The sequence below is a fragment of the Dryobates pubescens genome, chromosome 7 (genome assembly GCF_014839835.1).
Source record: "Dryobates pubescens isolate bDryPub1 chromosome 7, bDryPub1.pri, whole genome shotgun sequence".
In the NCBI taxonomy this organism is placed as follows: Eukaryota; Metazoa; Chordata; class Aves; order Piciformes; family Picidae; genus Dryobates; species Dryobates pubescens.
Window position 1 is genome coordinate 30,003,157 of NC_071618.1, and position 12,363 is coordinate 30,015,519.

The 12,363-nt window shown below is 35.6% G+C and overlaps 1 protein-coding gene across 1 annotated transcript in view; it reads left to right on the forward strand.

Annotated features, from left to right (window-relative positions):
* KLHL1 (kelch like family member 1) overlaps positions 1–12,363 on the forward strand; it is a 210,684-nt gene that overhangs the window by 66,557 nt on the left and 131,764 nt on the right. Inside the window, exon 3 of the mRNA XM_054163103.1 lies at positions 3,200–3,336. Within this exon, the coding sequence (XP_054019078.1) occupies positions 3,200–3,336 (137 nt within the window). The remainder of the gene's footprint in view (positions 1–3,199; positions 3,337–12,363) is intronic.

The following is a 12,363-nucleotide window of genomic DNA, read 5'->3' on the forward strand; positions in this document are numbered from 1 at the left end:
AATGAAGGTTTACTAGCGTAAGATGTATGCAATAAAATTGTGCCATGCCTATGAGTTTTCAGTACAAGTAACATCTGAGGTTCTACTGAGTTGGCAGTAAAATATTGTTAGAGATTGCTTAGAGAATATAAGTCATCAAGGTTTGTTTCTTTTGAGTGCTTGCTTCTTTTAATTAATAAATACACCAACAAGGGAATTCTGTAGCACAGGTGTATGTCAGAACAGTTGTGAAAATTGCAAGGAAATATTCTATAATAAAACCAAAAATCTGATGTCACTGAATTTAAAAAAAAAAAAATCACAACAGGAGTCAGTTATATTTTGTAAAAGAAACCAGAAATACATCAGGTGAAATTATTTGCAGGAATGACAGAGAAATCTCTTAATCTGGAGAGAATGTTTATGGGTCCACCAAGTTATTTTAAGCCTTGAGTTACCTGCTATGTTCTCAGGGATGAAAGACTTTATCAGATCAGTAGTTCAAAAAAGGTGACAACCTGAGACACCTGACCTTTCTTGATGAATAGGTCAACATGCCTTTGAACCAAGATTTAGAGTTGTTTGGAGTCTTCTGAGCCACAAAAAGCAGCACATCAATATAAATTCATTGATCTCTTTGATTTCTCACTGTTCATTTTCTATCTCAACACTGGAACACAGTAAACATTTACAAAAGGTGTCACCTTTCAGGATTAAGTATAATTAGCAAGTTTCTTTCACTCAATTCAGCTTGCGAATCACTTCCCAAGGTAAAATTTTGTGTCTTGAAATCAGTTAACTTTTTGGTTATATTCAGTTGATTAACATAAGGGACTTAAAAAATAATCCTTTTTCTTTATTCAAAAACTTGTCTTGTTTGTCTAGGTGAGCTCCTAAGCCGTAGAACCTCTCTGCTCACTTAAGTCATCTTCTTTGTCAGGTAGTGCAAAGTAGTGAAGATAAACCTGTAAATGAGGACTTGAGGTCTGTATTATATGTTTTTCAGTGATTTTCTCTTTGGACTGAATCTCATTTGGCCCTGTAGAATGAATTCTCATTTGTACCTGGAATTCATTAGATAGCTTCTTTGAATTTCCTCATTCCAGAATAATCCATAAAATTTACAGTGGAAAATCACAGATTTTTGTAGACGTTTATGACAGAGATATAATCCTTCGATTACTTGTTTTCTGTTCTCCCGCTCTTTTGTTATCTTTGAGTTCAGACTATATATACAGGAAGATTATTTAACACATAATAAATGAACATAAATGGTACAAAATACAAGTATAACACACTACTGCTTAGAAGTATTTCAATGGGTGATTAATTGTTATATTAAAATTTCTGTTCAGTCATTTGTCTATTGCTTTTGATGCAGCAAAGGGGTTTGGGCCTTGCTTTTGGCAAGTGATTGCCTGGGGAGGTGGTGGAGTCACCATCACTGGAGGTTTTTAGGAGAAGACTTGACGGGGTACTTGGTGCTGTGGGTTAGTTGCTTGGGCGGAGTTGGATTGGTTGATGGGTTGGACGCGATGATCTTGAGGGTCTCTTCCAACCTGGTTTATTCTATGTATTCTATGTATTCTATGTATAATTGAAATTAAATGGTTGTTAGTAAATCTGAAGCAACAGCTAATACAAAATGGTCTCAAATGTAAATCTCAATCACATTACAGCTCTGCTAGCTGTTAGAGATTGCTTCTCATAGAAAACCATCAATTTGCTATGTTTTTTCCTTTATGCTGTGATTTATTTTTATTTTAAATCAAGCATCTATTAACAGTGAATAAAGTTGCTTATTTATAAGTGGTCAGAAAAAGTATTTGAAGAAGTAATATAAGATTTTTAATTATCCAGAACTTTATAGTTGTCTTGGTTGACTAAATACACACTTGTGATAATCAGTTAAGGTAATAAATAAACAAGCATAAATGTTCCTCAGTACTGTATAAAATAAATAGTAAATGAGGAGTCTCTGGTGGTAGCAACAAAATATATTTCTAATTTCAACTTTTTGTAGTCACCTATTGTTTTTATTAATTACATGGATATAAATGTGAACTGATTAGGATCTTTACTTCTAAAATTCCTGATTGCTGGAGTTGAACACAGCATGAGAAGTGGTAAAACTACTACACTCAATTAAGTTGTTGTCCATAATGTGATTCAGACTAAAGATCATATATATGTTCTCAAGCTGCTCTACTTGCATGTAAAATAGAGTAGATTAAGACACTGTAAAATTGTGAAGCCAATTCAAACTATTATGTTTTATTTTTCTATTGGCATGAGCTAAAAGAGCAAAAGTGATCAATCAGCACGTAACTGACAAGGAGAAACTTGTTATATTTCAATATATTCTTATTTCTTTCCTTTGGACAAAACAGTTGAGCATATACAAACAGCTAAATATTTTCTCTTGGTTTTCCAGTTGTGATTCTTGTCTCTTTTAATCTGTTTATACATTATAGTTTCAAATTAAGACAGAAATGTGACCATCTTTTATGAAAGCATGTGTATTCTATTTATAGCTCTACAACATTTCTAGCTCATGATCATCTGTGAATATTCACTCCCAACAAAATCATATTGTAGATGGTATTTAGAAAAATGCCTCAGCTTAAGATCTCAGTAACGAGAATCAGAACTGGTACCTGCTGTGGGTTTGTTTTATCTAAATTATATCCAGAGACCAGCCATGCACATTTTATAAGGATTTTGAAAGGATTTTCCTTCAGAAATGTTTATTAACCACAACATTGCATTACAAAATGATTTTGATTTTTTTTGGTCGTCAATGGCATGTTAAGCTACTAAGAGTTTTACTGAAGGTTTCCAAAGTGTGTTAAGTCATGTGCTGTTAGCAACTTTTTAAAAAAAACAGATCTTTAAGCAAAATGAAGAGTACCTCTGGAATATGAAGTGGGACATACGCATGCTTGGAAAGTTATCAGAAAGACTGAGTACTAATTTCTATGTCTGTTTTATAGTCATGTGCTAACATGCCACTTGGTCCGTGTCACAGGACGTAAAAACAAATTAGAATTAAATGTCGTGCTGTATTTTGGCCTCCACACATTAATAATATGTTGCTCCTGGTATTTTATAATTACTATGGAAATACATTTTTTTTTAAATGCTGATTTTTTTTAATGTATCAAATTTCTAATGCATATATCAATGTAGGTTACACTGGTTGCTAACTTTTTTTTTTCAGACTTGTCCTCAGCTCTGTCTCTGACTACTTTGCTGCGATGTTTACAAGTGACGTTTGTGAAGCCAAGCAAGAAGAGATCAAAATGGAAGGCATAGACCCCAATGCACTGTGGGACCTTGTTCAGTTTGCATATACAGGTATTGTACTGCTTATGTATTCTTCCTATAGAGAAAGATGTTGATCATTTTGTTTGCTACATGACAATGAATTACATTTATTTTCTAAATATATTTCTCTTTTTAATCTCAATCAAAAACCTTGCTTACCATTTCTAGGGCTGAATTCAGATTGTTATCTCTTATCTCCACAGTGTTAAATATGTCAGGTTTGGTAAGTACAAGAGTAAAATCTAGAAAATAATGTATTTTTTTAAAGTTTTCAAATACATTAGTTTTCAATTACATTTCAGATTACATCGAAGGAACAGCTACATTTTTGAAGACTAGCCCTATATTACTGTCTTACTCAAATTCCAGTTGAAATAATTACATAAACCTTTAAAATTTTTAAATATTGAAACACTTAAAAATATTTTATTATCAATTGGATATTGTCACTTTCATTTTCTGTTATAGACTGATACTCTGTTGTGTAATGTAAACATGAATAACTCATAATGCAGAGTTAATGGCTCAGAGCTTCCTTCTGAATGGTTATTACATTTTAATGCATAATTGATTTGGGTTTTATCCTTCTTAAGCAAGCTGTTATGCACAATGTGCAATAATATGAAATAATAAGAAAAGTATAAAAATAAGGTGGTTAAAAAAGAGGAAATGCCAACAATATTAGTAATCTGAATTTGTCTCCTTTTAGAAGCATAGAATCACATAACTGAAATACTCTTTTCTATTGTTTAAATTAACAATATTTTATAATGATTTTTCCATTGAGTGATAGAATTGTTAGGGTTGGAAGGGACCTCAGGGATCATCTAGTTCCTACCCCACTGCCATGGGCAGGAGCACCTCACACTAGATCAGGTTGCCCAAAGCCACATGTAGCCTGGCCTTAAAACCCTCCAGGGATGGGGCTTTTTAAGGCCAGGCTGGTTGTGGCACTAAGCATGGATGTAGCTTCATTTTCAAGCAGATTTTCCATACCTTGCTGTTTTAATCCTCTCTAAATACACATATATTAATTTAATCATAAGTTGCTGTTTGCTTTGATATATTCGATCAGGATATGTGCTGTTTATTTTATGATGTAATAATTTTACCATCTTAATAGGAAACAGAAACTGCAACTAAACATAAATCAAGTGTAAAAACGCTCTTTTTGTCAGACCTTCTTCCTTTATATATTACTCTACACAAGGGTGTTGCCTGCTCACTTCAGTTCTGGTTTTGCTGTTCATGAGTATACGTCATCCAGAGGGTTTCAAGCTAGGGATCCATGAAATGAGGAAGTTTTAAGTAGTTTTTGTCAAGCATGAGAATGATACAATCTGACTACTAGATATGAGTGTAAAATGAATGACACAGGAATATCAGAGACAAAATTAAGACTATCTTGGCACAATAACTAAAGACCTTACTGGCAATTTTAAATCATTTTCTAAAAGGAAGGTAAAATGAATGTAAAAGGAAGAGGTTGTGAGAGGGAGGTGAGGGACAGTGTTGTTTCCCTGGGAACAAAATTGGAAATGCATAAGTACTGTGTGGTTCTTTTGCCTCGGTTTTTGCTAAAGGTCACATGCAAACAGAACAGTCAATGTTGAGAACAGAAGAGCATGTTAGTATAGATAAGGAAAAGAAAGAGATGCAGAAGGATGAAAGAGGATACTTAAACATTTTCAGTATGAGTAAAACAGTATCACAGTATCATCACAGTATAACTAAGGTTGGAAGAGACCCCAAGGATCAAGCCCAACCTGTCTCGACAGACCTCACGACTAGACCATGGCACCAAGTGCCACGTCCAATCTCCCCTTGAACACCTCCAGGGATGGTGACACTACCACCTCCCTGGGCAACCCATTCCAATGACGAATGACTTGCTCAGTGAAGAACTTTCTCCTCACTTTGAGTCTAAACACAGAATCACAGAATACTGAGTAGAAAGGATCATCTGGTCCAGTGTTTTTAGGTAATAGTTTAAATGAGATGGCTGAGCACCCTGTCAAGCTGAGTCTAAAAAAGTTGGTGAGGGGTTTGGAACATAAGCCCTACGAGGAGAGGCTGAGGGAGCTGGGGTTGCTTAGCCTGGAGAAGAGGAGACTCAGGGGTGACCTTATTACTCTCTACAACTACCTGAAGGGAGGTTGTAGACAGACGGATGGTGGTCTCTTCTCCCAGGCGGCCAGTACCAGAACAAGAGGACACAGTCTCAGGCTGCGCCAGGGGAGGTTCAGGCTGGATGTTAGTAAAAAGTTCTATACAGAAAGAGTGATTGCCCATTGGAATGGGCTGCCTGGGGAGGTGGTGGAGTCGCCATCACTGGAGGTTTTCAGGAGAAGACTTGATGGGGTGCTTGGTGCCGTGGGTTAGTTGTTTGGGTGGTGTTGGATTGGTTGATGGGTTGGACGCGATGATCTTGAAGGTCTCTTCCAACCTGGTTTATTCTACGTATTCTATGTATTCTAAAAACTGTCCAATGTAGGGGAATCCACTACTTTGCTTGAGAGATTATTCCAGTGTTTAACTTTCTCAAAGTTTAATGGCTATCACTTGTAACTTTGGAGACTAGATGATGTAATGAAAAATTAGAAAAAGCATCTGCTTTATACTTCTTGTCATTCTGTTTATTATATGAGGGAGAAATCTTGGAGCTTTCATCTTGGTGTTAGGTAAATAAGGACCAGACTTCACAAATGGATGAAAAGGGAACTCCACAGGTAGTATAATTCCAGTGTTTTCTAATTTGCCTCATGTGAATTTGCATGCATAATGTTCTTTTATTTAAAGTGTCACATAAAACCCAAACTACCTAAAAAATGGGCAACATTATGGGCTATCAAAATGTCACCTTGAAGAATTAGAAACTTAAAGTGGAGACAAAAGGTCTCTAATTTCTGTCACTTGCAGTGATAATACAAATATATCCTTCTATTTCTAACCCATTTGGGGGAACAAATAAGACTTTAAAAATGTTTATACTTGATAAGGAAATTTCACAAATACTTGCTCACGAGATAAGAATGATGAAATTCAGGAAACATGAGTCCATTTTGCATGCTGAAAGAGAACATGTATTAGATGCCACAGCCTATTCTGGTTTTGATTACTCTACATTTCTGTTCCACCACGTTCTTTGTCCTGACTCGTGGTTTATCTTGATTTATTCTCAACTTGTGTCATCTTTTGAAGTTCATGTTAGATTACTTTTTTTCTTTATTCCTTTTCTCTGCATCAGATGTTGTATCAAACTACTTTTGTGCTAGTGAAGTAAACAATGTTAGGGAAAATCTGAAGGCATTGAGACCCAATTATCTGTATTGACCGTGGCAGTTTTAGCCAAATGCAGCTAGCAATGTCTCTAACAAATCTTGGGTATAGCTTGGATAGGCAGGCTTGGATTAATGTGGCCCTCCTTGCATCCCTATATAAGAGCATTCAAGGGTGCTTCAGACAATTCAGTGATACCTCACAGGTAATGAGGGAATTCCTATAACAAGGTCCCAAACTTAGTTTACTAAAAATTAACAGTCTTTGCTCCTCAGTCAATAATTCTGTATTCCCATGTTCTTTTCTCTGTCCCCTCAAATGCGGGATCTCATGATATAGCTAACTTAATGGTTTCTTGTCTCTTTTATTGCCCTCTAACTTCGTAGTTACCACCAATCCAGTTCATGACCTCTTTTTCCTTTGAGTCACCTCACTTTGTGCTGCATGGATGTGGTCAAAGGGAACACTAAATTGTCAGTGAAATAGCCACTGTTCTGATACCCATCAGCCAACAGAAATTCCTGTTCATCCTTTTAATCTGTAATCTGGATCATGAATAGTCTAGACAGAAACTGGGGAGAATTCCACTGCCAAATTCAGATTACTGACTGCATAGTATGTGAAGAAGATTTCAGCAGCTCATGCATATGGCCAGTTTAGCTCTTTATTCTTTTATCCTAGGGACAGGAAACCATTTTGAAATGGGTAGTTATTCACTCTTATTCTATTTTCTTTTTCTGTCACTGTCTTCTTAGCTCAAGGACATTAAAAAAAAATATTTCACATGTACTTGCTCCTGTTAGAGAGATTTTTTTCCCTGGGCACAACTGAACATTTCAGGAAAATACACATGAATGTAGGCTTGTTTGCATAAACTCAGAAGTTAAGAATATTATACTCCAAATATTTTTAGAAGTGATTTAATAAATGGAACCATTTCCACATTATATTAACTATAATTCAGTCAAGTTTATATTTTTTAGAATGTAGTAAAATTATTTCATTTTAACTATGAATAATACATACTAAATAGTAGTTCAAGAAGGGTAAATAGTGCATAGCTATGAGAAGTATTACTATAGCTAAATGTATCATGTACTGATACCAAGCCCTTCAGTTCTAGCAATCAAATCAACTAGTGTTGCAAAATAGCACAATGAAAGTTCAGTGAAGGGAGGGATTTGTACATTAGAGACCTGAAGTTGGATTTTTGTCTGAAAAGAGAGTTGTTAAAATCTGCTATGTCCATCAGTACTTAAAAGGGAATAGTATTTGTTTGGTAAGTATTTACATGCTTCTGTGTATATCTTACTAGTTTTTGTTTTCAACCCCAGTTAATTAAAATAATTCTTACCTGTTGTAATGATTCAAATCAGAACAAAATGGGTCAAACCAAACCTCTGAGTTAATGTGTCTATTTTCCCAATACAGAACTGAGGGAAAAGTAACACACAAAACCTCAGGATTGAGACCATAAAAATAAAAAGAGAGAGAAATAAGAGTAGAGTTTACTGAGCAAAATCAGATAATCATCATACAAAATGCATAATTGCCTTAGGCTATTTGCAGAAAAAGCATGGCACAAAGCAACGGCAAACAGATGCAAGTGAGCCAAAAGCGCAAGCCAGAATACTACTCCCCCTTCCCCCCTTCTCCTATTGCCACTCCAGCAGAAAAAAAGCAACACCCAAAAAACCTGGAACCCAAAAGCAGCAATCAGAACAGGAAACCTCCTATGTTGCAATCTGAACTTCAAGCCCCATAATGCTCCAGTTAGCACTGTCATTTTGGCAGCTGGCTTGACTGCAGCGTGGTATGAATAACAGCAGCAGATTCAGCTGAACCCATGACAGTTGTGCTTCCAGAAACATCCATGTGCTTCTGAAATGACATTATTTTTCATGTCAGAATTTCCAAAGCCAGGCAAGTTATAAGTGCAGGCCACATCGTATTCACCTTGCCTTGCCTTGAGTCGACTTGCCTTCAGTGGCCTTGAGCCTGCAAGCTTGAGAAGCTAAGCCTTGCTTGCCTGGCAAGTGGAATTTGTGCTGTGCCTCAGTTTACGCAGGAAGATGCGAGAGCCCTTTGCAGAAATGCACTGTAAAGCCCGCTGTCATCCTGAAACCAGACCAGCCATTGAGACCGCATGGCACCCCTGGTTTTTGTCTCTGCAGCATACTCTGGTAGTGAGTTAAAGTTTGCAAAATACATATTTTCCTGTGGTATTTCAAAATTTGCTGTCCTATATTTTTGTTTGTTTTCCCGTAGTTTCACTTATATGAGAAAGAGTAAATTCACATATTCAGAGATTGCATCAGGTTGGAAGAAGCTCTCAAAATTCCTTTTGTCCAACTCCCCTACAGGAGGCAGGAACTCCTCCAGCTAGATCAGGCTGCCCAGGGCTGCATCAAGTCTGGTCTTGAATATCTCCAGGAGCATCCCTGGGCAACCTGTTCCAGTATTTTACTAATCCCATTGTTGAACTCACTGAAACTCTCCTCTGCCCACTTCTTCAGCCTGTCCATATCTTTCTGGATGGCATCCCGTCTTTCGGTCTTAGCAGCTGCATCACTTAGCATGCTATTATCTGAAAAGTTGCTCAGGGTACACTCAATCCCATTGTCAATATCATTGATGAAGGTATTGAACAACAGTAGTCCCAACTCAGACCCTTAAGGGATGCCACCTGTCATTCCTTTTCACTTTGTTTGAAGTGAATCATTAGTTTATACAATAAACCCTCATATAGGTGGTTACTTTCTGTTATCATTAGCAGCCTATACTGGAAGAAACTATGCAACATAGAATAATGTTAATTTATTACAAAATCAACATTTATCATGACCATATACAATCTAGTTTTAATTTCCTTTAGTGTAATTGATCCTAGCCTGGCTCAGCATGTAAAAGTTGGTCACTGAATTTATAGAAAGAACAAAGAAACAAAGAAAAAGACTAACCAAAAAAGTGTGTATTGTGTCTTTGACAACTGTATAAAGTCATGATATTACTTACTGTACAAAGGAAAATGAACATTTTAAACTGTAATCAACTTCAGGAAAATGCTATGATAATCTGGCCTATTAAATAAATCTACTCATATTTGTTGAGCCTATATATATAAGGTAATGTTAGACAAATACTTAAGTAAGGTACAATGTCTGGCTTTTTTTTTGCTTGCTTCACTTTTTAAGGTTTTGGTTTTGTTTGTTGTTTTGGTTTGGTTTGGTTTTTTGTAAGTGTTTTGGCTTTTTTACCTTTTTTCTTTTTTTCTTCCTGAAGAACCTAAGAACATGCAACTCTGTTAAACGAAATACTTAGTTGTATTATGAAAGGCTTTATACAATGGTAAATTGCCCTCCCTGTAGCTCCTTAATGGGTAGATGACAAAGTCATAATACACTGAGAAGCTGGACTGTGTTCACTCACATGCAGGGAAATAAGACTTCTAAATAATTGTCTAGGGAGTATTACATGGTGACCAGCACAGCATCAGATTCTATGCAGCCTCAATACGAGATGCGCTTAAGTAAAGATAGCCATCTGTCTAAGAGTAGTAACAGGAAGACAGAAAACTAGACTGCCAAAGATACAGATTTAAAGGTAGTAAAAGGTGCTAAAATTTCTGTGAAGATTCAGCATGATAATGTGATAGATGCATCTATAAATCACAATAGGATTAAAGCTGATAAGCCAAGTTGAGTTAAAATATGTACTATAAACTTTGTCAGCTAGGTATTGGAAGTGTTTGTTTAGATATAGATATAGATATAGATATAGATATAGATATAGATATAGATAGATACATATAGATACATACATATGTAGGGATTGTTACTGAAGAACTTAATTTTGTAATCAAATTAATAAAGTAGTGGCTGCATATTGTTTTACCTGAGATAAGCATAAAGTTTTCTAATTACATAAGCTAAATTATAATGCAATTACCAGTTGTATAATTCAAATATATATCTATAATGTAGCTTTATTAGTATAATGCTGTGACAAAATTATGTGCTTCAAGCATAGTCACAAGGGTAAACCACAAATGTAGGTTTTGTTTTGGGTTTTTGGGAATGGTATATATTTGGCTAGTAAAAATAAATTGTCATCTACAATATAAGGTACAGGTTCAGTCTATCCGGACTTTGCTGGCCTTGATTGGTTTATTCAAATACAGTCTGCCTCTTCTGTGATAGTGCTGTAATTTAAGAGGAAACAAAGCTTCCTCCTGTACATGCCTGTTAAATGTTTTATGTTAGTTTTATGTTAGCCAGTGGAGGAAATCTGAAGTCCACACATGTGTGTAATGGCGATGCAAAAAGTGTGTTTCATTTTTCAAGCGGCAAGATGGTTGATAGCAGAAAATGTAGGATTGAGATCCTAGTGTCCTGGAATACATGGATATGTATTTTTAAATCTTTTTATAAAGAATTCAAGAAAAAATGATAATACAGAGGAGTGTTTCTGTACAACATTTTTAAAAGTAATGCTTCTTTCTTCATCTTAAAACATGAATTTTTGTTATTTGAAATCAAACATAAATGTTTTAGGTAGACCTGGGACTAGAAATTAAGCTTCTGGTATTTTGCTGCCATTGGTGATTCTAGGAGCCTTTGAAGTTACAATAGAGCTGTGAAGGTACTATAGATTTCCTCATAGTGCATCAGGCTACCTAATTAGTATGCATTTCCAACAGTGATCAGAAGAATAAGCTGGTGCTTTTATACCATTAATGAAACTGAGAAAACAAAAGTCAGTTGTCTGATAGAAAACAAAAATCCCTTGATTTATTTATGCACATCTGAAAAAAAAAATAGAGCATGGCTGATACATAGAAGAGGTTCAACCCTATTATATGTTTTTAATTAGATTTTATTTGAGAGATTTTTTAATTAAAGTACTGTCAAGTGTCTGTCAGTGCTATATCTAATAACACATGCATGGCAGACAGAAGGGATGTAGAGAGAAAGAAACAGCCTTAAAGTACAAGGAGCTTTAGGTTCTTTCTGAACAAAAGCTTTATTAGTTAAATATCTCAGGGAGGTTTGGTTTTAGATCTTGGTTTGTTTGTTTGTTTGTTTGTTTTTCTTTCTAAATGTTATTTTTATTGCTGAAACACAGTTGTCTATATGAGTAAATGTGAATGATTCCTAGAATGGCTTTGTCTATGTTTAGTGTGTAACTGAGGCTATTTCATTCCAGTTAGCTGCAGTGCTAGAGGGAAGTTCCAGGCAACTTTTATCTTAATAGATAGAATGTAAGGGTATATGTAAATTATTAAAGCCATCTGCTCAGACAAATAATCCTAGGTTCTTAGGTGATGGCAGCCTGTTTACAGTATTTTCAGAGGCTATCTCCTCTAAGAGATAGTGATCATATTGAGATCTGAAGTGATTCCTGATACTTTGCATATTATGAAGGTCTTTGCCCCCACATCTGTGACATGTTTAGTAATCTCTTGTTTTGTGGTGTCATGTTAGAGACTCCTGTGAATGCAAACCATCTGTCTAGTACTTTTTGTGGGAGACTATAACCTACTTCTGTCTCACTATGTTTGCTCTACTGTGTACTTGATAGTTGATTTTGCACTTTAGAGAATAAGCCCTTGTGAATTCCCATTCACTTCAGATTGTCTGGGAATTCTGTGATGAGTGATAAAATGACACCCTAAGGTAATTGAATTGACCTGGCAAGACTTTTTTAGCTATTGTGTAATGGAGAGTACAAAAAAATGGTCAGAAGTTTTACCAGACAGTGGTAGAGCTTGAATAAACT